Source organism: Vigna unguiculata, chromosome 3 (assembly GCF_037176805.1).
Source record: "Vigna unguiculata cultivar grain cowpea cultivar isolate G323 ecotype 2 chromosome 3, ASM3717680v1, whole genome shotgun sequence".
NCBI classification, from domain to species: Eukaryota; Viridiplantae; Streptophyta; class Magnoliopsida; order Fabales; family Fabaceae; genus Vigna; species Vigna unguiculata.
In genome coordinates this window covers 41,701,024-41,725,465 of record NC_140794.1, presented here as the reverse complement: position 1 = coordinate 41,725,465, position 24,442 = coordinate 41,701,024, and the positions used below count along the sequence as shown (strand labels likewise).

General features: G+C 30.5%; 3 protein-coding genes across 4 annotated transcripts; 2 read left to right on the top strand and 1 right to left on the bottom strand.

Annotated features, from left to right (window-relative positions):
• The first annotated feature begins 7,769 nt into the window (after nucleotides 1-7,769).
• Nucleotides 7,770-8,879, top strand: LOC114179369 (uncharacterized). The gene is made up of 4 exons (XM_028065694.2): nucleotides 7,770-7,850; nucleotides 8,000-8,105; nucleotides 8,253-8,330; nucleotides 8,452-8,879. Exons 1-4 carry the CDS (start codon nucleotides 7,785-7,787, stop codon nucleotides 8,505-8,507), a joined length of 306 nt encoding a protein of 101 aa, XP_027921495.1. The 5' UTR covers nucleotides 7,770-7,784; the 3' UTR covers nucleotides 8,508-8,879.
• Nucleotides 8,880-8,906: 27 nt separating this feature from the next.
• INO (Plant-specific transcription factor YABBY family protein) lies at nucleotides 8,907-22,649 on the bottom strand. 2 transcript variants are annotated; one of them, XM_028065052.2, is made up of 7 exons: nucleotides 22,542-22,649; nucleotides 22,309-22,443; nucleotides 22,036-22,159; nucleotides 21,891-21,939; nucleotides 21,716-21,791; nucleotides 21,539-21,634; nucleotides 8,907-9,745 (listed from the first exon to the last, which is right to left on the bottom strand). In XM_028065052.2, the coding sequence occupies exons 1-7, from the start codon at nucleotides 22,620-22,622 to the stop codon at nucleotides 9,689-9,691; spliced, it is 618 nt and encodes a 205-aa protein (XP_027920853.1). In that variant the 5' UTR covers nucleotides 22,623-22,649; the 3' UTR covers nucleotides 8,907-9,688. The 2 variants fall into 2 exon arrangements, with proteins under 2 accessions (XP_027920853.1, XP_085527309.1); XM_085671183.1 differs by having other exon boundaries at nucleotides 22,081-22,159.
• On the top strand, nucleotides 10,937-19,338 carry LOC146887864 (uncharacterized). Its single transcript, XM_085671253.1, has 4 exons — nucleotides 10,937-13,574; nucleotides 13,605-14,446; nucleotides 14,585-14,908; nucleotides 15,035-19,338. Exons 1-4 carry the CDS (start codon nucleotides 13,240-13,242, stop codon nucleotides 15,403-15,405), a joined length of 1,872 nt encoding a protein of 623 aa, XP_085527379.1. The 5' UTR covers nucleotides 10,937-13,239; the 3' UTR covers nucleotides 15,406-19,338.
• Nucleotides 22,650-24,442: the final 1,793 nt, after the last annotated feature.

The window sequence follows — 24,442 nt, the reverse complement described above, 5'->3', positions numbered from 1 at the left end:
GTTAGCTTAAGCAAGGACTCGTGGGTGATTCCAATGCTCACTGTTTGCAATCTCGCCCAGACAAGGATTTTTAGCTTGAGCGAGAGACTCTTGTCGCTTGAGCGAGAGCTTTGTAGCTTGAGCGAGATTGACAGCAAAATTATTGTAACTACTTGATTGCTTCCTTGGTTGAGTGATTTACCCTTAATAGCACCATGAATGATACCATGTATGTTTTATGTGATGTAATGAGACTGAAATTGATGTGTTTGGTATGAAATGAAACATGACTTGGTTAGCTAGTTGTGCATTGTCAAGAGATTATAATGTTATGAGATAACATGTGAATTTGGTGTGAGAACATGTATATGGTATGAGCTAGACGTAATTATATGAGTCTCTTGGGAAGATCTTATGGTGGTGGTGTAGTGTATGTGATTTGATAAGGCTTCAAGCAAGGTTGTATCCTGACAGTCTAAAGAATCAGTCAGACTCACATAGAGCATACTGATTCAAGTGGTAAGAGTAGCAGGAAGTCCTAGTCTTTGGCAGAATAATGGCCTTAGATGATCATGGACTAGCTTTGAGCGTGGTAGAGTGAAACCCATTGGCAATGGCTATGTCGAGCAGTAGAGGTCACCACAAGTGCAGACATTCAGTGAATCTGATCTCTTTACGTGTATTTGGATAATTGAGTTAGAGAGTCATGTATTGTTTGCTATCACATGCCTTGTTTACTGATTCATCTGTTTACAATTTGCTTACTCATTCCTATGTTAAAAAGGATTTTTCTCTAGCTTACTGTGTTAGCTAATGTTCCTTTGAGCACCTTTTCGTTGAACTGTTTTATTTTGTAATTTCTTGCTCTGCGACTAATCTTTTTGAAAAATTGTTTCATGTCTAATTTAAGTTTATGGCATTCATTTTGTGCCTTAGTTTTCCTTTCCAGTATACTTTGGTATAATTGTAATGGCTAATCCTTTATATTTTTGTTGTGTGCTCTATTTTATATTATAATATGTGATATTTTTATCTATTAAATGAGATGTCACACACATAATTAATATATATATATATATATATATATATATTTCTTGTATATTTTCAAAGAAACTGATATTGTTTTATAATCTATCTATTTACAATAATTATTATGATAATTGATGATCAATATTTTATAATCCTTGTAAGAGAGAGTTTTAAAAAAGTGTATATATAGGCGGAAACACATTTGAAGTATAAGATAAACTCTAGATAATGGACAAACAAAGTGTTATGACTTTTTCTCATAAATTGCTAAATCATCTAATAATACAAAATAATACAACAAATTTATATTGGTTCATTCATAGTTCTTGAGATAAGGATAGTTCTTTCATAAGTTAAAATTTAAGAAGTTTCACTAATTACAACTTGATTACAAATAAGCATACAAGTCACTCTTAATTATCACAAGTGCATAAATAACTCATGGTAATCTTTTTCTAATATGCTCTTAAGATTAAAAACTCAATATTCTAATTGCAGCTTCTAGTTACAAAACAAAGAGTGTTCGGTCAAAGAAAAATAACTCTCCAAGAGAGAATAAGAAAATGGTCTCACACTCCCATAGAAAATTGATTAAAATGATTGTTGTTTTGTAGTTTTCGAGAGAAGATAATCTATTTATGTTTGTTAGTGTAATTCTTTGAATCTCAGTATAAATATCTCTTTATTTACTCTTTTTGAGAGGTTAGTCGATGTAAAAATGAAAATATTACAAGTATTTTTAGGAAATTTATTTTATTTTATTTTTTAATTATGTTGCTCGCACTTCTGATTGATTTTATGACCGATATCACCTTTATATATAACTTTTTGTGAATGATAATAAAATCAATATATATATATATATATATATATATATATATTAGGTATTTTTTAATTTTTTAAATATATATTGAAAATTAATAGAAATTAAATTAGGTATATTTTAATTTATTATATGTTAATAAATAATAAAACATAAAATCAAATGTAACGAAGAATAAAAATATTTATTAAAATATCTTTTATTTTCTTTTTATTGTGTTTTTGAGTTTTTCACAATTTATACATTTTTTTTTGTTTTAGAAAAAAAAAGTTAAATATCAACTCATTATTTTCGGTTTCATTTCTCAATTGTTCCATTCATTAAAAAAAGGTATCTCTCTCGTCCACTTGATATGAGAATATTTGTTTAATAGTTAACATTATTTTTTATCTCATGAACCTTATATTCATTTTGTATGGATATGGAAGTAAAAATATTGTAGTATGGGTTTATTCATAAACATATTTTCATTGGGACTTGATTATTATAGATTTTTCTTTTAATAATTCTTAATTTTTTATTTTTTGATTAAATTATGATAAATTATTTTTCCATCTTAAACTTAAAAAAAGTATCTTGATAAAGAATAAAAAAATATATTCATTTTTTTTTAAAAGTGATAAAAAGGAACAATGAAAATAAGACAAAATCAACTTTATGTCCTTGGAAGCATGATACAAATGATCATATTGTTCAATTAGATGAACACTTTCTTAAGAAAGTTCAACGAATTACATGTTAGGAGTTTCATATTAAATTTTAGTTCTGATACAACTATTGATAAGTTAAAAGATCTAAAGGAAGGAAGGAGAATTGTTTTTATATGTGTGATTCTTTTTGTAGTTACAGTTCTATTAAATTATATATTCATTTTTATTGTGTTAGTGACAATAATTAAATATATAAATTTTGAATATATTATTTTGACTCTCTCAAGATTATTGGTCAAGATCCGTCACTGATTATGGTGTTATTTATTTTAAAGGATTGAGAGGTGAGAGTGAATGGATTTGAAGAGAAAATTTCAAAAATATTTGATGAATGTAATAAATGACAGAAAGTTATAATAGATAAAAATAGAAAATTACACAATTGTCTTTATGATTAAAAGTAATATAAAATAAAGATTTGATGAGTTAAAATTAATTCTAAAAATACTTTAATATATTAATTTAAAATTAAATGTTGAAATTAAATTAAAATAAAATTTTAACGATTAGTTTTGTAACTAAAAAATTATTAAAAAAAAAAGACAAATATATGCTTTGCTTAGCTGCACACAGGCACGAATCTATACTTAGAAATCCAAGCAGCGTAAAAAGGAAGAGAATGCAGTTTGTAATTACGAAAAAGTTGTAGCACATTTAAGTAAAAACATCTAATATGAACAATGATTTTTCACAAATCTCCTCTCCACACGGGAGATTCCGTGTCTCGCAAATCCTTGCTTTCAAATACTCCTAATTGAATGAAACGAGCACGCATGACCCTTGTCATTACATTCGCATGAATAGGAAATATGTTGAAGCGAACACTGAATTTTTTTGTTTGATAAATTTATTGTTCATGTAAAATGGGAAGAGAAGATTAACGGGTGATATTTTAACTTTTTGGAGGTAATAGAAAATGATGTCAAGGATTAAAGAAATTAATTCCAAATGCAATCTATTTATACATAGTGAGATTAGAGGAGGACAAATTCTAATTTATGAAATTATTTCTCATATTTCAATTTTTCTGCATGTAATTTATTTATTTCTCCTTTTTATAAAAATACCATAACAAAAATTAATAACACAAATAAAAAATTATTATGGCTATAATAAAAATTTATTATTTCTAAAATTACTATTAAAAATAAAACAAAATCTTCATATAAATAAATTATTTATCACCTTATATATTAAATTTATTTTCATACCAAATATATTGTATTATTCATTTCTTTATAAATAGTTTTTCTTATAATTTCAATAATTCAATAAAATTTGTAAAAATAATTCTAAATCATTTATATATCGTTTTATACTATTTTTAATAATAGAGACATTTTGGTAATCTAACTTTTTTATCTATTAAATTTTTTTTATATGTCACATCAGTCAATTCAGTCACAAACTTCACTTTCTAATTCACTTCAAAATCATTTCCAAATCCCTTCAAAGAAACAACACCAATTTCATTCTCTAATCCTTTCAATCTCTTCCTCTCCCTCAAATTATTCATTCCAAAAGAGCACAATCAAGAGAAACCTTTATGTTGTGTTTGGATCTACATGAGTACTATTCATGCAGATGAAAAGTGAGTTGTGGATATGTTTGGTTCCACTGATTTGCACTGATTTGAGAAGACGGAATTGTACATGAATTGCAGATTTTACCACTTTCTAAGATGAAGATAAATATGAGGAAAGACAACTCATCACGTTTAAATTACTTCATTGTCCTTGTGTTTAACAATTTAATTTCCTTATATTTATTATTTTCTTTTATATTTATAAATAAATACACACACACACACACACACACACACATATATATATATATATATATATATATATATATATATATATATATATATATATATATATATATATATATATATACACACACACAATGGCGGAACTAGGTGATCATTTTTTTTTGAATTTTTTTATATATATTTATATATTTTTTAAAATTATATTATATATTATTTATATTAAGATTATATTATGAAAAATTATAATAAAAGATAAAATAAAAAATTTTAATAGAGACATTAATTTATAAAAGAGATTAAGGTTTTTTTTTCTGACTATAAGATCTTTTCAGCATGTAAATTATCATGAAAGTGTGTGAAGAGAGATAAATACAAAGAGATAGATTGGAAAATAGAGGTTGGAAACACATAGATTGAGATTGATGTATACATTCTTGCATGATCTCTCACAAATCAAGTCAAGGTTAGTATCTTATTATGATTTATGTATGTTAGTTTATGATTCTTTTTAGGATGTTTCTTCTAAATTAAGTTTATCCCAAATTAATATAAACCCTAATTATGATTTTAGGGACTCTTTTATGAAATTGGTATGAATCCTAATTATAATTTTTCCTAAATTATTATAACCCTTAATTATGAAATTTAGGGATTTTGTATTTTTCGCTACCTATGATAATTTTTTTTTTAAGTTTTGAATTTATACAGTATTGCTTATTTAATTAAAGTAGTATGAGTTTTGTTATGTTTTGCATTGTGATAATTGTGATTTGTGAATATAAATTTTATTTTTTCTAAATAGGTGAGAGGTGATAAATTTATATTAGAAAGATTATGATAAAAAGTAAAAAAATTGATTTGTTTCTTTCAAAGAGGAAGGTTTGTGATAAAGATGAAAAAGAAATGCATTTAGTTAACTAAACTTGAGAAATTTATTAAGAACCAAGAATTTAAGACAATATAAAACAAATATCTAAAGTTTTCAGAGTTACATATAATGAATTTAAAAATTCATTAGAACGTGATATAGGAAAAACGACATCAAATTTGACAATACCACCAAATCAAATTGATGAGATACGAATGACTTATCTAAAATGGTATTCATGAATTGGTATCATGATATAATAACATGATATAATAGCGAATGGTAGTAATATTTTTTTGAATTCTACTATTATGTGTGTTTATTTTAAGGAGAGGAAATAAAGAAAAAAATGAATAGTTTTTCTTCTAAAGAAAAATTATATATAACAAATCTAATTTGGCCCCCTACATTTTTAGTTCAAGTTCTGTCACTATATATATATATATATATATATATATATATATATATATATATATATATATTAATAAATACTATAGTTATAATTATTATAATAATTAGTATTATGTAATAGAATATGTATAATAATTATATATTAATGACTTTTTTTTAAATATTAATAATAATAATTATTATAATAATATAATAATTATTATAATAATAAAAATAATTAGTATTATATAGTAATAATATTATTATCATTCAAATAAATATCTTTTTTAAATGAATTAATTATATAAAATAAAATAAATTTAAATGGAGATATAAATTGAATAGTTTATATTATAAATTATTTCAAGTTATCATTGAGAATAATAATTTATTTTAATTTATTAATGATAATATCAATAAATTATATTTTTCTAATTTTAAATAATATTTAACATTTTATTTTAATATATTTCTTCTATTTATTTACATTGAATGGTAAAATGGTAATCATACAATTTATATTAAAAAAATATAATTTATTAATCAAATCATACACAAATTTTCATAAAATTTCCATTTATATCCACTGAAATCACATTATCTTTCCCTTAATCCAAACAAACCCATTTTTACTTGCAAATCAACTCAAATCAACACAAATTCACTCTCTCAAATCTATAACTCAATCCAAACACAATATTAGGAAACATGGATAGATCTTCATGTAATTTTTTTTCTATAATATAAGGCAAATTATTTATAGAAATTATTATCTACTTTGAATTATGAAATTTGTTATATATTTTTCATAGCATTAGTTTTTATGTACACCCAATTGAAAATAGGAATTACTAATTAATTAAAAGAATCTTAAAAAGTACTCCAACTTAACTTTGTTCCCAATTAATTAGTACACCTAATTAATTATGTGAATTTATTATTTCCAAACTAAAATATAATCTTCAATTAATTACCAGAATTTTCATTCAATACTCGTGTATTGAAGATACTTTAATCATAGTACCGAAATTTTATTCTGTTTTTTGAAAATCCAATATTAGGAATTATGATTTAACTCTTGGAAGATAATTTTACCAAAAATAATTTTTGGAGAGAATTTTTTTGTTATGATTTTCACAAAATTATTTTCATGGAGATAAAATTGAAACTTTTCCAATCCAAATTAAATAGAAGCTATTCACACAAATGATTGAATTCCATCCACTTGAATTCGCATTAAAGAGTACCTACCATTCGTAGTTTGTGTGCAATTTTGGTTATAGGATATGGTTTTGAGGCACCTATAAAATGTATATTCTAGCGACCAAATTCAAACACGCACTTCCATTGCATTTCACATCTTTTACCTCTTTTATATATATTTTCAATACATGATTTTCCCTTAATTGTAGTAGCATGAGAGGTCAGGTAATCATATTCCTCAAACTTTTTTCTTTTGTTTTGTTGTTTTCCACTCTGACGTTGATTTGAATCTAGCGTTTCCACTTTTTTCTTTTGTTTTTTTCCCTTTTGTCGTGATTTGCATCTCTATTGTTTCATTCACGCCGAAGCAAGTGGCATCTATGCATGAGAAGAGGACCACATATTTCAAGATCGTAGGACCTTCAAATGTTGCCGCAACAAATGAGGCATTTACTTTCACTCTTAATCTGTTTTTCTTTTTCTGTCACCAGTTTTTTCAGCTTATTACTGCATAATATATGTTAGTCTCACTTCTAATTCTGGTTCAATGAGTTCTTATATATAACAGGGTGAGCATAGAACATGAGATTCTTCTTTAAATAGAAAATGGAGACATCATTATATACAATATACATGTTTGGTCACTACTTCAATAATCGAATTTTGAGGTTGGGAGTTTAAGTGGTGATTGGCATGTACACATTTTTGTCGTAAATAGCACACATTTCACTATTCACTCTTTTAAGAAAAAAAGAAGAAAAGAGAGAAAAAGAGTGGAAGACGGGGGAACACCACTCCTCTTATCCCTTTAAAGATGAGGTAGGATTTCTCGAGCTATTTTGGCCCTTCACTCAAGATATGTGTGGATAAGACAATGTTACACTAATTTGAATGTTCTCCACTATATAAAACCACCCCTCAAAATATCTTAACTCTTGTGTACTTTTGCCCTTTGTTTTCTTTCTTCTATTCCTTTCTTTATTCTCTTTGTTTTTTCCACAACTAGCTACAATGCATCACAGTCACCGATACCCGCTTCCTTGTTTGTATTGCCACCCACATAGCTATATTAGGATGGTAATATATTCATACCTGCTTCCCTTTTGCGATATAATATTATATATAGAACTGACAAAGTTTACTTTAAAGACTATTATTGCCTTGATTGCTTATTTATATTATTATAAGCTACATGTAATAACCTTCGTGCATGAAAAATAATGCAGGTTCAGAATCTCATCGAGAGGTGCATGCTGTTTCACATGAGTCAAGAACAGTGCATAAGGGCTCTGGCAGAACATGCAGGGATTAAACCACTTGTTACTGTTACAGGTCATTCATTATCTTCACTTGAGTTTGTTTGAGGATCGGTGGCTCTCAATACAGAAGAAAGTAGCACTTGTGTATTGAAGTCTGTGTTACACTTGGTGTTTCTTCTACAACTTGATCATGTGGATTAAACTGTGTTATTTTGTGCAGTGTGGAAAGAGTTGCAAAAGGAGAACAGGGAATTCTTTAGAGCATATTTGCAGGTTGTCACTCCCAGACCATTCATAAGTAAGATCCTTTGAACTAAGATGTGTTTGATCTTTTGAACTGAGACGTGTAAGAACATATGATTAGGCTGCAATAGTTATCACCAGTATAATGATATCAGTTCTGGTTTTTTTCCTTTCAGATAGATATTTTCAAAGGGCATCAAGATTGGCTAGAAGAAAACACTGGAAACGATAAAGTGAATTGAGGCTCATGAGTAATCCTACAAGGGAAAAGTGTGCTGGATTTCTCTGTTACCATTTAGTGAAAGATGGATCATGGAAATATTAGCAATGACTAATCATTGCAATAAAGTTACTACTTAGCCTAATTTTGTGGGCTTCCTTCTCTAATGGTTTGTGGGTGCAGACTCTCCTTCCTGCCACATATAGCGTGTAGTTCTTTAATACAAGATGCTTTTCTGGGAAGCATTAAAGAATAAAAATTGTACCATAGTCGCATTAGCTTTAAATTTTGGTGTGTAAGAATGCAATATGTGATTAAAGTCTTTTAGATTTATTTTTGTGTAATTTTCCAATTTCAGGTTAGATTTCTTTGTTTTATTGTTTCTTTTTTTGGTGTCTGTGTTATCCTTATTTCTAGCATTTTGATTACCAGAAAGCTGTTATTGCTACTTGTATAAATTTGACAGTTAATTCAGATGTACCAAACTTAAGGATAAGACCTTTATAGCTGACTTGGTAAAAGTTGGAAGTAATATTTTTCGTGCTTTTCTGCCAGTTTTGCACTCAAACAAACCAGCTGATTGTGTTACTGCAGATTTGGTAACACTGTTGACATCACAGTGATTTTCTAAAGCAACAAATACTTGTTTTTATGGTAATCTCACCTTAATTTTATTCTCAGACAGATTCAAACCACCAATCCAAATACTATTAGAATGGAGAAATTTTCAATTGACCAATAAATAAACATTGTATGATCCTGAAAAATAATGAAGCCGATATGTTGGATCACAAAAGGGTGTCAGTCAAAACTATCAATCAGTACTCCAAGACACTTTGTAAAGGTTAAAGTCTCAAAGATAATGAATGTTTTATATTCACACTCTTTTGGGAACTATACTCCATCATTTACACCCATGTAAATGAGTTAAATGTAAAGTCACAATAAGATACGCAATGGGAAAGAAAGAGAGATAGGCAAAGGTGTAAAGTGAGTTTGAAATTTAGAGTGAAAAGAAAAATAATTGAAGTTTCAGGTTTCAAATTGTTAGCTATGTAGATTACTCAACTCGTTTTCATTGGCAAGAGCTGTCTTTTTTGAGAAGGCAAACGATGCAGTGGAAACTTCAGAGTTAAGACAGAAAACAGATTGTTGTGATGTGTGCTGAGCCTTCACTTGAAAGGTGTCCTTGATCAGACAGAATTCCTTGGAACCTTTCTTCCACGGAAACCTTGGCCTTCTTTGTGTACCTTAAAGTTTCATAAATGAAGTTAAGTCATATACACTCTGCCAAAGTACTGTATTATAAACAGGGTAGGCTTACATTACCTTAGAAATTCACTACATTTCATATACAACACAGTGTGGGGACAGTGTCTAGTCACAGTACGAAAATGGCAGTTTTTTTATTTACAATATTGCTATTCTTTTTTAGCTAGCAAAAGTTATTATTTCTTGGTTGAAGATTTTCTTTCAGTACTAAGATAAGCATTGTAAATCAATTGCGTGCATAAATCTTTTTAATAATAATATTGGTAAAAACATGTTTTTGTTGCCTGTACTTTCACTTAAATTGGTCTTAAATATTAAATATTGAGTAAGAAAGTAATACTTAAAGAACTCAACTAAAATAAAAAGATGAAGAGAGAGAAGAAAATGCAATAGACTATAATATAGACTATAATGTAATTTTATTAAAAGAAAGAAAATTATTATATATTTCTCTCTAACTCCAAAAAGAAAACATTAACCTTTTCTCTTGAAATTAGAAAAAACAATTATAAGAAAACATTTAATGGGAAAACTTATTTTGGTAAAATTAGTCTATCTTGATACCATGTTTTATTTTTGTCATTATGCTGTTTATTTTTTCGATACACCATGATAGGATCGAACTTATAAAGTTGTTGATGTTAATTACTTTGTCATAACATCTGGTAGGTTTTTATTAGTGTGAATCTTTTGCATATCCACACTTCACTCGTCTACTACTTTTCAAATAAAGTAGTAATGTATACATGTGTTTTATTCTAGAATACAAGTATTCCGGAATACAAGCTAGGATTTCTTGTAATGTGCAAGACACTCCAACTATCACAATATACACCAAGTTTTTGTTGCTAGTGCTTGAGTTCCTCCTTTAACATTTGAATCCATATAACTTTCTTGCATTCTTGAGTAGTTGCCATGTACCAAACTTCTGTAATAGACAAAGCTACCACATCCTATAAAGTGGATAGTCAACTTATTGTCCCTTCTATAAGTGTAAACACATAGCCAATAGTAGATCTCCTTTTATCAAGGTCACTTGCAAAATCTAAATCAACATAGCATTTGACAACTAATTTTGACCATTCGAAACATAATGCAACACTTGAGGTTCCTTTGACGTATATAAGGACTCTCTTAATAGCACTCCAATGCTCTCTAGTAAGATTTGCAATGAACTTACCAACCACTCTCACTATAGCACTCCAACATCGTTCCACTTGATCATTGTTATCTTGTTCGATCTTATATGCCCATTTGCAACTAATAACTTTTCAACCTTTTGGAAGCTTAATAAGCTTCCCTGTCTTGTTTCCATAAAGAGACTCTATGAAGAGCCTAAATTTTTTTCTTGCATCATTGTCAATAATAAATAAGCACATGAACCACTTACACCTCTTTAAAAGTTAAAGACTCTCATTCATTTAGAAGACAATACAAATCATAGCTTGTTATAACATATTGTGAGTGCTAAGATAGTTTAACCTTTCCTCTGGTTGATCATCAAAATCCTCCATTACTAACCTCATCTGAGTCTTTTTCTTCATGCTCTTGTTCCGATAAGAAGAATCATCCAAAGGCTTATTCCTTGTATATGCTATGGTGGGGTCCTTTTTAAAGATGTAATTTATTTGCTTATTTTGCAATTTATTTTATCAAAAACTACATCTTTAACAACCACCTTAAGGGTAGTGGATCCTATAGGTGATACTCCTTTGTATTGTCATCATAGTCCAAAAATATACGTTTTCTAGATTTTGGGTCCAACTTTGCTCTTTCTTGCGAGTTATACATCACATACACAAGAAAACCTAATACATGTAAGGAGGAACAATTAGTTGGTTTGCCATTTGAGCTTTCCATCAGTGATTTCAAAATTATGGATAGTTATCAATTTATTACGTAATAAATAGTTTTAACTACCTATAAAGAATTAGCCACTAATGTTGTTGTCAATATAATTCTTATTCTAGCATTAAAAGTTTTGTTCATATGCTCTACCACACCGTTTCTTTGAGGTGTATATGAAATAAAAAATGGTCTTGTAATACCTTTTTGTTTCTAGAATGCTAAAAAATCTCCATCTACGTATTTTCCTCCATTATTTTTCCTCAAGCACTTAATTATTTTCTCAATTTCAAGCTTTACTCATGCTTTGAATTCCTTAAATATTATAGACACATCGAACTTCCTCTTGATAGGGTACATCCAAAATCTCATAGAGTAATAATCAATAAATGATACAAAATATTTTTCTCCTTCAAGGGATTTTGCACCAATGATTTCCAAATATCAATGAATTAAGTATGATATGTATTTGCTTTTGGTATCCATGCTAGCAAGCTTTAATCTACGTTGCTTGCTTATCACACAATGCTCGCAAGAGGGTAAAACAACCTTTTTTTGCCTAGTTAAGACATTATGTTCTACAAGTATTTTCATACCTCGCTCTAACATATGACAAAGTCTATAATGTCACATCATCACCACTTCCTTTTGACTTGTTGATATAATTGGTTGTATTTGCTTCTTAAAATGGTTCTCTCAAAAGCACATGCAAATTTGTTATGATCTTCTCTTCTTTCAACACTATCAATTAAGATCTCACCTTTAGTATGGATCTTACGCTTGAGGTTATCTAATTGCCAATAAATAATATATTCTTCTTAAAGTTCATCACATGGCATACCCCTTAAACTGTGTGTACAATATCATCTTACCATTTTTATTTTGACAGCATTGACTTAGTGGGTTCTAAGGCATGATCATCTTCCATGGACACCGATCCACCTGAGATTGGTTTATAAGTGTAAAACCAATATCAATGTGAAGTCATATGCCAAGTTGCACCTAAATCCATATCCATCTATCATGTAATTGTTTTCCACTATTAGAACTAATTACTACATCACTCACTAAAATATCTCCATCTTCTGAGGTACTTACAACACAACCTTGTGAACTTGATGCTTCAGAGTTCTTTTCTCCATTCTTCATATGGCAACAATCTTCCTCTACAAGTTCTCTTTTGCCATAATTCTAGCATTTGGTATACTTCTTACTTAGAGACTTTGATTTATCATAAGTAAGACTCCCACTAATCACATTTTGTTGATCTACCTTGAATCATCGTCAAAGCCTTTGCTTGCTTTGAACTCTCTTTCCCTTCTTCCTTACTTTTTCACTTGGATTCTTTTTCAAGAATAGTTCTGGCAACATCTTCAAAGTGTAGTGAGTTAATCATATGACTATGGTAAATTTTGAAGTAGAAGTTATGCATGTTCATTTAAATAACGTATTCAAATTGTTGATGTGATAGAGTTTCATGAGAGTATATAGCATAAAGTTTTTTCTTCTAGAATATTCTTATGTGAAGTAACTTAACCTCATAGAAATTGATGAGAGTGTCCATAATCTCCTTTGTATTAGTCTTCTTCACAATACTAGATAAAATTGTAACCCATAAGAGATCACTATGTCACTGACCTCATTCTTCCTCTCCCATTTCCCCTCCAATCACGAAGAATACGAGATGTGGCGAATCTTTCAGAGGTGGGGGAAGGTTCAAGAGGTATTCATATCAAAGAGACTAAATCAGAAAGGCCAGAGATTTGGGTTTGTAAGATTTTTCGGAATTTCTAATCCGGAGGCTCTTGAAAAGCAGCTGGATAACATTTGGATTGGCAATATGAAGATTCATGTAAACATGCAAAAGTATCGAAGAAACACAAATCTATCAAAACCAGTAGGAAACACAACCAGAGAAGCTGACCAACCTAAAAGAAGGGAGCAACTGAGATATAAGAAAATGTGAGTAAAGAAAATTGATAAAACATATGCTCAAGTGGTAAAAGGGAGAGCAGTTAGCGAGCATTGTAAGCAAATATGGAAGGGTATGGAAATCCAAGTGAAGGAAGAGGCAAAGGAATGGCTTCAACGAAGTTATGTTGGGAGGCTCAACAAATTTTGTAACATAGAGGATATAAAAGAAAGCTTCATTCTTAATGATTTGAATTTCATTAGGTTGAGGTATTTGGGTGACAATGTTATGCTCTTAACTGCCAAAGGGGAACAAAGTATTGAAAAGGCTATTATTGATAATCAGGAGCGACTCTCAAATACATTCGAATCACTTTTAGCCTGGACCAATCAAACCAGTATTGGGTATAGAAGAGCATGGGTTAGATGCAGGGGAATCCCAATATATCTTTGGGGTTGGGAATGCTTTGAAAAAGTTTCCGCTGCCATTGACACATTGATATCAATCGATAAAGCAACTGAGGAATGGGACGAAATAGAGTATGCCAGACTAAACGTACGCCTGCCAATTGAAACAATAGCAACAAAGGGATTTCAGATGAAAATCAATGGTAAAATCTATCAGATTTCATTTGAAGAAGAATCAACTTTATTCACGATCCCGAAGTGCAGTTGTGAGTCCTGGGAGAAGCTGGAAGAGGATCACTCCTACTCACAATCATGCATAGGAGATGACCCACAACAATCTTCTGATTCAGAGTGTGGGAGCATTAATGAGTATATCCGTTCACAATCAAATATGGTTGGCCGAGCGATTTTCTCTTCAGAGGTGGTGCCGGTGGGGGAGGATTTGCCGGAGGGGCTGGATTGTACACATCATCAATCGTCGGATTGGCTTGGAGCAGCTACACATCACAAAATCGGTAAGCAATCATGAGAGAAATTGGAGATCAATGACGTTCACCATGATGTTACACGAGAACGGGAAGCCTGTCAGTACGACATCAATGAAGGCAGAAAAGGGGTTCAGATTAATAAAACTATGGTTTTGGAAGTGTCAGGGAAGGTACAGTGTTCAACGTTGGAACCAAATGGTCAAGGGGTAACGGCTATATCACACGTCAGTGATTCACTTGAGACATGTCAATCAATCACTAACAGTGTGGACCAACACTTGGGCTCATTCCCCATCACAGAACATTTGGGCCTAGCCCAATTTTACAATTTGGATTATAATCCATACCCCCCGATTGTGACCAATTCCTTAGCTCTGAATGGTATAACCCATTCTGATGTTCACCAACAGGGGCTAGGGATTCAGCATGCAATGGAAGTAGCTTTTGTGGCCTTGCATAGTGACAACACAAATTGCAACCTTCATAATGGTTTGGAAGAATATCTCGAAAGCAACACACACCATGCCGGAAAAGGAACCATTCAAAACAAAAATATGGCAAAGGAAAAACAACAACTTCTTGAACGACCAAATATGACTCTGGTTAAATCAACGTGAATCAACCCCAACATTATGCTGAGACGTTTTAATCTGTTAATTGGGGAATCCAGCCTCAATAGGAAGAAGAAACAAAGCGAATACCCTTTAACCAATTTATCCATGAATTCTAATAAAAGGCTACAGTTCAGGTTAGTATCTCATTCTTCTAGCAGTTCTGTATCTGATTCTGATATTATTAACTGCAATAGACTGTTTTGGCTTAGAAATAACTCTACTGAGGCTATTAATATGTGGAATATATGTAAAAGCGTAGGATTCTCTTATTCTGGTGAAGAACAAGATATAATACAACGTATAAATGATTTGGAAGAAAGGGATAATAATAGGAGAGGAAACAAAGAAGGGAATAACAATAATGATAAATGAGGATCTTATCTTTTAATAGTAGAGGATTGGGAGGCCCGGAGAAAGGAAGATATCTAAGGGATATAATCGCAAAGGAATCGATAGATATGGCATGTATTCAAGAGACAAAAATGGTAAACATAACTAATGAGAAATGTATATCTATATGGGGCGATAATAATATAGAATGGGTGCATTACGGGGCAGAGAATGGAGCGGGAGGTATTCTTAGTGTTTGGAGTAAAAGTAAATTCTCAATGTTGAAATCAAAAACAGGTAGAGGCTTTATTTTATTGGATGGGATATGGGGGGACAAGAAACAACAAGTAACAATGGTGAATTTATATTCTTCATGTGCGCATAATGATAAGAAGGAAATGTGGGAAGAATTAACTAAGTGTAGGAGGGACTGTGTTAATAAGGTCTGGTGCATGGTTGGAGATTTTAATGCTATCAGGAACAAAGAGGAAAGGAGAGGTGTGTCTCTAAGAGGATGTCAAACAAATGATATAAGAGAATTTAATGCTTTCATACAGAATGTAGACCTCTTAAACATACCTATGGTAGGTAGAAAGTTCACTTGGTATAAAGCTAATGGGACTGCTAAAAGTAGATTGGACAGAATTCTTGTTTCACAAGAGTGGCTAGATTTATGACCAGAAAGCAAATTATACATCCTAGATAGAACTGTTTCTGATCATTGTGCTATGATTGTTAAACATTCTTCTTTAGATTGGGGACCCAAACCATTTAGGTATATGGATGTGTGGCACACAGAAAATAGTTTTAAGGAATTTGTGAAGAATTGTTGGGAAAAGTATAATGTGCACGGAAACGAAATTTGGATTATGAAAGAAAAGTTAAAAGCTTTAAAACATGATCTAAAGGTCTGGAACATGGATGTTTTTGGTCAACTGTATAGATGCAAAGAAGGGTTAGTTTCTAAAATATCTGATTTGGACAAAAAGGATGAAGTGTATAGGTTGAATGATGAAGGTAGGATAGAGAGAAAACAAATTTTTGCAGATTTGAAAAAGGTTAACTTTAGGATATAGGCATTAGAAAGTCAAAAGTCCAGATGTAGATGGTTGAAGGCTGGTGATCTGAACTTTAAATTTTTTCACAGGACAATCAGATGGAGAAGAATGAAAAATACATTTAATGGTGTTAAAGTTGGAAACGAATGGTGTGAAGAACCAAGTAAGGTCAAAGAGGTGGTTAAGGATTTTTTCGAAAACAGATTTACTGGAGGCACAAATGTGAATCTTAGATTGGATAATGTTGTCTTTCCAACTATTAATAGGGAGGATAATGATTTACTTATCAATCATTTTTCTGATGAGGAGATTAAGGCTGCAGTATGGGACTGTGAAAATAGTAAAAGTCCGGGCCCAAATGGTTTCAATTTTAATTTCTTTAAACAATTCTGGGATATTATCAAAACAGATTTAATAAAGGTTGTTAAATGCTTTCATAGTTGTGGGAGGTGGCCTAAAGGTTGTAATGCTTCTTTTATTAGCCTAATTCCTAAGGTTGACAATCCACAAGGTTTAGAAGAATATAGGCCAATATCTCTAGTGGAGAGTTTGTACAAGATAATATCCAAAATCTTATCAAAAAGAATGCAGAAAGTTCTTCATAAAATTATAGATAAAAAGCAATCTGCATTTATCAAGGATAGGAGTATTTTGGATAGTGTGGTAGTGATTAATGAAGTCATTGAGGAAGTAAGGAGGAAAAAAGGAAAATGTATTATCATAAAGGCAGATTTTGAGAAAGCTTATGATTCAGTTAATTGGGAATTTTTGCTGTATATGTTGGAAAGGATGGGATTTTGTCCTAAATGGGTTAAATGGATTAGGAGTTGTTTAGAATCGTTTGACATTTCTATCCTCATAAATGGTAGTCCAACAGGGCAATTTACACCAACCAAGGGGCTAAGGCAAGGTGATCCCTTAGTCCCGTTTTTGTTTCTTATTGTAGCACAAGGGTTAGCAGGAGTGGTTACACAGGCTGAGTCTATGGGGCTGATCAAAGGCATTAGGGTGGGTCATAAACAAATTCCGATTAGTATGTTGCAATTTGTAGATGATACTATTTTTGTATGCAATGAGGAAATTCAAAACATAATGGTCATAAAGAGCATTCTTAGATGTTTTGAAATTGCATCTGGTTTAAAAGTTAATTTTCATAAAAGCAAGATAGGAAGCATAGGAATCCACCTTAGGAAGGTTGAAAGGTTCTCAGCCATTCTGAATTGCAGCATCATGAAGGTACCTTTCAAATACTTGGGTATTCCGGTGGGGGCAAATCATAGAAGAATAGAATTTTGGCAAGATATGATCCAAAAAATACAGAAAAGTCTTGCACTGTGGAAAGGAAAGTATCTATCTTTTGCAGGTAGGGTAACCTTAATAAAATCTGTCTTATCCACAATCCCACTATATTATTTATCATTGTTTAAATTGCCTATATGTGTGGAGAAAATGATAAGGAAAATTCAAAGTGACTTTTTATGGGGTTGGGGTCATGATGGAAGAAAAATTGCATGGATAAAATGGGATCATATTGTAAAACTAAGGAAGATGGTGGTTTAGGCGTTAAGGACTTGAATCTTTTTAACATGGCCCTTTTAGGCAAGTGGAAGTGGAGACTTGGAAAGGAGGATCCTAGATTATGGAAAGAGATTCTTGATTCAAAGTATGGATCATGGAGAGCTTTAGATGAGGCAAAAGGCTCAAAACTTGAGTCTTGGTGGTGGAGGGATATCAAGAAACTTTGTGGGAAAGGACAAAAAATAACTGGTTTAATAAGAACTTAAGATGGAACAAGGGCAAAGGAAATAAAATAAAGTTTTGGGATGATATCTGGCTTGGCGAAATGTCATTAAAGGAAAGATTCCCGAGGTTGTATACAAATGCAATTCTTAAGGAATGAACTTTAGGGGAATATGGTTTTTGGAACGGTGATCAGTGGCAATGATGTCTACCTTGGAGAAGAAGTTGGTTTGAGTGGGAAAAAACAATGGTAAATGTTCTGATGAACGAGATAGAGGGTATATCTTTAAGTAGAGAAATGGAGGATGAGTGGCAATGGAGGGATGATAAAACACAAGTTTATACTGTCAACTCTGCTTATACAAAGCTTAAAAACGATAACTTTGTTCAAGATGGCTTTAGCTATAGTGAATTTTGGAAAATCAAAGCACTTCCTTCTGCTCAATTTTTTGCATGGCAAGTTATTATAAATGAAGTAGCCACACGAGACAATTTGGAAAGGAGGGGAATAGATGTTGGTAGCATAGAAATGGTGTTATATTTAAAAATACATTAATAGACATGGAGGAAGTTTTTATGTTGGCTCAAACTAAAGCATGGACTTGGATCACCAATAAGTATCCATCAGCAACATTCTCTTATTCTGACTGGTGTTTGAGTCCAATTACATGTCTCCTCGCGATCTAAAAGTTTCATTTTTTTTTTGTGGTTTATCATCTTTTGGCTCATCATGATATACCTTCTGTGATTGTTGCATGTAGTTTCCATTCACTGTTATTTGTAGTCTTGGTTTGGTTTACATCAAAAGTCTTGTGAAATTAGCTCTTTGCATTGTCTCTGTGTGTATTTGTGGCTTCATATTTTGCAGGATAATTGATGTTATTGGGGGAGGACGTTTAAACTTTCTATTCAAGGCAAAGTCATGAAGGATATGCTTTTTACTTGTAATCTTTGTGTCTTTTCTTTTGTGATGATTGTGAGATACTATGCTATGTGAAGAATGATGAAGGAAAGTCATAGTTTTTTATTTTTTTTATTTTTTTATTTTTATTGTTTATGGGTTGAGGTAACCCAATTACCTCCTATTAATATATGTGTTCTTGCTGATAAAAAAAAAAATTAGATAAAATTGTATATGCAATGTTTAAGTGAAAATTTGCTATAACATTATCATTAATTTTTTTTTTTACCTTTGATCTATGATATTCAAAAAATTTTCTTTAATTGCATACGCACAATTGTCCTTTCTCAAATTTGTCTTTATGTTTAGTTTCCATAACAAATAAATTATCCCCGGTTAAACTTTTCTATCTCATATTTTACTATCATGGCTTTAAAACTAACTTATGTCCTTCTCATTATGAATTATATTGTCTACTGGAACAATGACAATACATAATGAACCGATTCATCATTAAATTTCCAACAAAGATAAATGAGTCACTAATTAGATACCAAAATCTTTATTTAGACAAAACCTTCCTAGAAATATGCATGGTTACACTGTCACACTAGGAATGTCAAAAAAATCTGTACCCGCGGGTATCTGCAGACAAAACCCGCAACGAGTAAGAAATGGATATTGTAAATGGATATCCACGGGTAACGGGTACAAGTATTTTTTATATCTATACCGCATGTTAATAGGACATATACGGGTATCATAATATCCGTACCTGTGGATACCCGTATCCGCTATACTCTAATTTAAATTAAAAAAAGGTAAAAAAATGATTAAAATATTAACATTATTGATTTTAAATGAGTTATTTTTTATCAATTTCTTCAAAAATAAAATCATTTCTTTATAAACTGTCATTCAATACTATTTAAATGAGTTATTTGTACTTTGTTTGAGATTTATGAAAGTTATGTATTATATTTTATTTGAATTTATCATTAAAATATGTTGTTAAATATTTATTTTTACTTTTTTTGTAAATACCTGCGGGTACCCGTGGATATTCGTGGATATTAAAAAATTATACGGGTACCCGCATGATGGATACCTGACAGATATAAGTACATGTATGAGGCGAATATTTATCCAGCATGTAAGGTATAGAAGAACTACTATCCGTATTCTATCCGCCACATTGACATCCATATGTAACACTCTGTATCTAGTAAAAAAATCATTATATTTTTTTATTGTAAAAATCAAATTGTAAAAATAAAAAAATCACATAATATATTCATATTTTTCTACAACACTTTTTTTTTTCTGTAATGTAATAACCATGTAGAATGCTTTTGTAATAAATAAACGGTTCCATGTGACGTTGATACATGAGTTTGAGGAGGATAAGTCTTTTCTACTGAAATAATTAAGAAGTCTTGTTGAGTAATTGTACTATTTCACTGTTGGATAAATTGACACTACGATACCACCTAAACAAATCAGTTCCTACTCAAACACACTCAGCATGCATTTGGACCGAATGAAAAAAAGAAGTCATTTGAATAAGAAAAAAATAAAGAAAATTAGAAAAATGCATTTTTATTTACATATTATATTTTACTTAATAATTATAGACATATATACACCTTTATTTTACCTACATTTATTAAATACTTACATTCTTTTATCTCTCTTTTCCTATCGCATATATATCTTATAAATTTATAACTTCTCTTCCTTTTATATATATATATATATATATATATAGAGGATGTCAAAAAAATTCGTACCCGCAGGTATTCACGAATAAAATTCGCAACAGGTAGGAAATGGATATTGTAAATTGATACCCACGGATAACGGGTACGGGTATTTGTAATACCTGCATGTTAACGGAGCGGATATGGATATTATAGTATTCGTACCCGTGGATACCGTATCCGCTGTACTCTAATTTAAATTAAAAAAACATGATTAAAATATTAACATATTGATTTTGAATGAGTTATTTCTTTATCAATTAGTTTAAAAAAAATTATTTGTAAATTGTCATTCAACACTATTTAAACGAGTTATTTGGACTTTATTTAAAATTTATGAATGTTATGTCTTGTATTTTATTTGAATTTACGATTAAAATATGTTGATAAATATTTATTTTTATTATTTTTTTATTCTTTTTGTAAATACCTGCAAGTATCCATAGATATTAAAAAATTATGTGGGTACCTACATAACGAATACTCAACGGATATGGGTACGGATACGGAATGAATGTTTATCCAGCAAGTATGATACGAGGAAATTACTACCTGTAACCTATCCACCCTGTTAACATCCCTATATATATATATATATATATATATATATATATATATATATATATATATATGATTTTCATGAATATTTTTCCTTTTTATTATCACTAAACTGCATGTTAACAAACAAAACAAAAAAATCACTTAGTTTTTATTACCTGGGAAGCATCGGGAGACTCTACATGGCAATCCAGATCCACAATTTTACAGCTGGTTGCTTCTCCTTTGCAGTGAGAAGGGGGGAAATTGGCCCACTAAAAATCACCAAAAACAAACATAAAAAAAAAGAAGTACCTTTCTTCACCACAAGTTACTATGCACTTCAAAAGCCTTACATTTTTTGCAGCAGTGCTGAAAGCTTCTCTGTGGGCCATTTTAGGGTTTTCAGCTTTTAGCCTTTTAATCTCTTCTCTGCATTTAACTAATATTAGCGTTAGAATTATCCAAAGTTTTAAATTTATGGTTTCTTTTGTAGTCTATGCACACAACTTTGTGCTGTTAAAACATTACTTGATGAAGCGGTTATAAGCAGATGGTGTCCTCTGTCTCTTCTCTGGGGCTGAAAACATTCAACCATGAAAAATCAATAAATTTAAGAGGGAACACAACAAAACTTGCTTCAAGTTTAGTGATATTATAAAACTTTTTACTCTACGTTTATTCACAACACTGGAAATTTGAGTCATGTTCTCTTCCTCACAATCAGAACTGGTTACTATGGATGCACTATAGCTCTTCAAAGTCTTGTCTGCACCATCTTCTGAACTAACTTCGTTTGGCTGCAGAATGAGGATATTCACATGTCATGGCATTATTTGACAACGTTTTTTGAAGTTAAAAAAGTAAATATGTGGGTCAATGGAGTCACCAAAAGTGGTAGTAGTAGAAATAAAGAATTGAGAGAGAGTTGAAAGGGAACGAAGATGACCTCAAGATGAGAAAGAGAAGCAAGAAGGTGAAAAGGGAGAAATGAAGCTTTGTTCATATTAACAGAGAGAAGGCTTGTGCAGTGGCCGCATCTGACTGTCACCACCATTGATAAACTGCTGCATGGGACGCTTACCTGCACCTCACAACATTGAATTGGAAACAGAAATATGATAAAGAAGAATTAAAAGCAACACATGAATCATGCAGCAAGTTCTTTAGAGAACTCGTTACCATTAATATTGTGGTACAGAATCCACATTCTACATAACATATCTGTTCTGGAAGATCCAAAAGATGGTTCAGTGTTGACATGGCTTTCAAGTTTATGACAGAGAGAGAGAGAGAGAGATTGAAGATGTAGCTCATTGTACACAAGAATTTATAGCTGAAAGTGATAATTTCTCTCTCCCTTTAATGATTGGAGGTAGGGGTGCTTAACGGTGATTTTTATTGCCGGAATGCACTCCAACATTGATGCTAAGAACCACGTTTACGTTTTTCAACCCTTTCGTGATATTTAGATCCCTTAAGATGGTTAATGAATTTACCTTTTGCCAATTTTAATTTAAAGCTGATATTTAAATTTGAAAATTATATATTTATTGAAAGGTGGATTGAATAATCAATTCAAAACAAGGTTAACCAACTCTAAAACCCATTAAAGAACGATGATAATTTGTACCTCGTCTTTTAGACATGAATATGAAATTTGTCTCCCTTTTAAATTTTGACATTTTAATCTTCAAACTTTAAAAATTAATACATACAGTCTTTTTATGCTAACTAGGTTAACTTGTTTGAATTTGTCAAACATCATCTTAAAACACAATTTACATTTCAAATACAAATGGATTAGGAACACTATATTTGTTCATTTTTAAAATTTAAAAACCAAACTATCAAAATTTGAAATAAAAATGAATTTTAATTTTGTATCAAAATTTATGGAATAAAAATATATTTAATTTTAAAATATATGTACGATAAAAAGAGTAGTCACTTGAATAAACTCGTACAAATAAGAATTAATACAATAATTTTATACTCTCAAGATATTCAAGAAAATCTATATATAAATAATATTTCTTTCTTTCGGATGTACCTTACGAGAGAGACATGATCATCCTTTTAAAGACTGGTTTGAGCAAAGGTAGATTAAAAATGAGATTCAGACAATATGAATACAGGAAAATATATTCTAAGTGTGAATACAAAGTAATAAAGACACCTAGTATGAACACATTCCAAATAATGTCTCACTAATTCTATGGTACAATACAAAGTTGTCTCCTTAATTTTGGTTTAGCACATGAATGACCTTTAAAAGGTAGAAAGGCACATGGGCATCAGGGAAAGACACATGAAGGAATTTCAACCTTCACATACACTTAAAAGTGACATCTACGTCTCATGTAATCTTTTAAAGTTTGTATTGTATTCTTTGATTTTCTCAGGATATTATATAACTTTTAAACAACTTACATTTTATTTTGTCACTTATTTCTTTCTGCATTTCGTTAAGTTTTTTTTTTTTTTCATGTAAATCTTTTTTGAAACTTTTTTTTTTATCATTCTTCTCTTTGAAACTTTGATTATTCTTTAACTTTATTTTTACTTCTTCATTTGATTCTTCTCTTCTTCTAATTACCCAAAGTGAAAAGTGAGTATTTCACTGAAAAGAGAAATATTTCCAACATCACTCATATTTGGCTGCGTGAATGTGATCATTTGTAGCCAATCTCTCTTATGTTTAGTTTTTTACATTGGTGCTTGATTTGCATTCCTTCCAAGCAATAAAAAGTAACTAATTTTGTATATCTTTCGTCAGATAAAGTTTTTAACGTTATTATTTTTGTTATATAGTTGTTTTGTAAGTATGTAGAGTCATGTTTATCATTGGGTAAAAAGTATATAAATACTCTCATTTATTCAAGAGGTAATAATGTTGGTAAAAGAAAATGCAGAGAAATAAAGAGTAAATTATAGGTATTCTATCAGAAATAACTTCTTAGTTTCATTAAATGGTTTGATTTGTTGTAATAGCTACTAAAATATATTCAATTTTAGTTGTAGGTTGAGAAATTACATATTGCACTTTTAGTACTCATAGAAAATTCCTCTCTCAAGTGAAA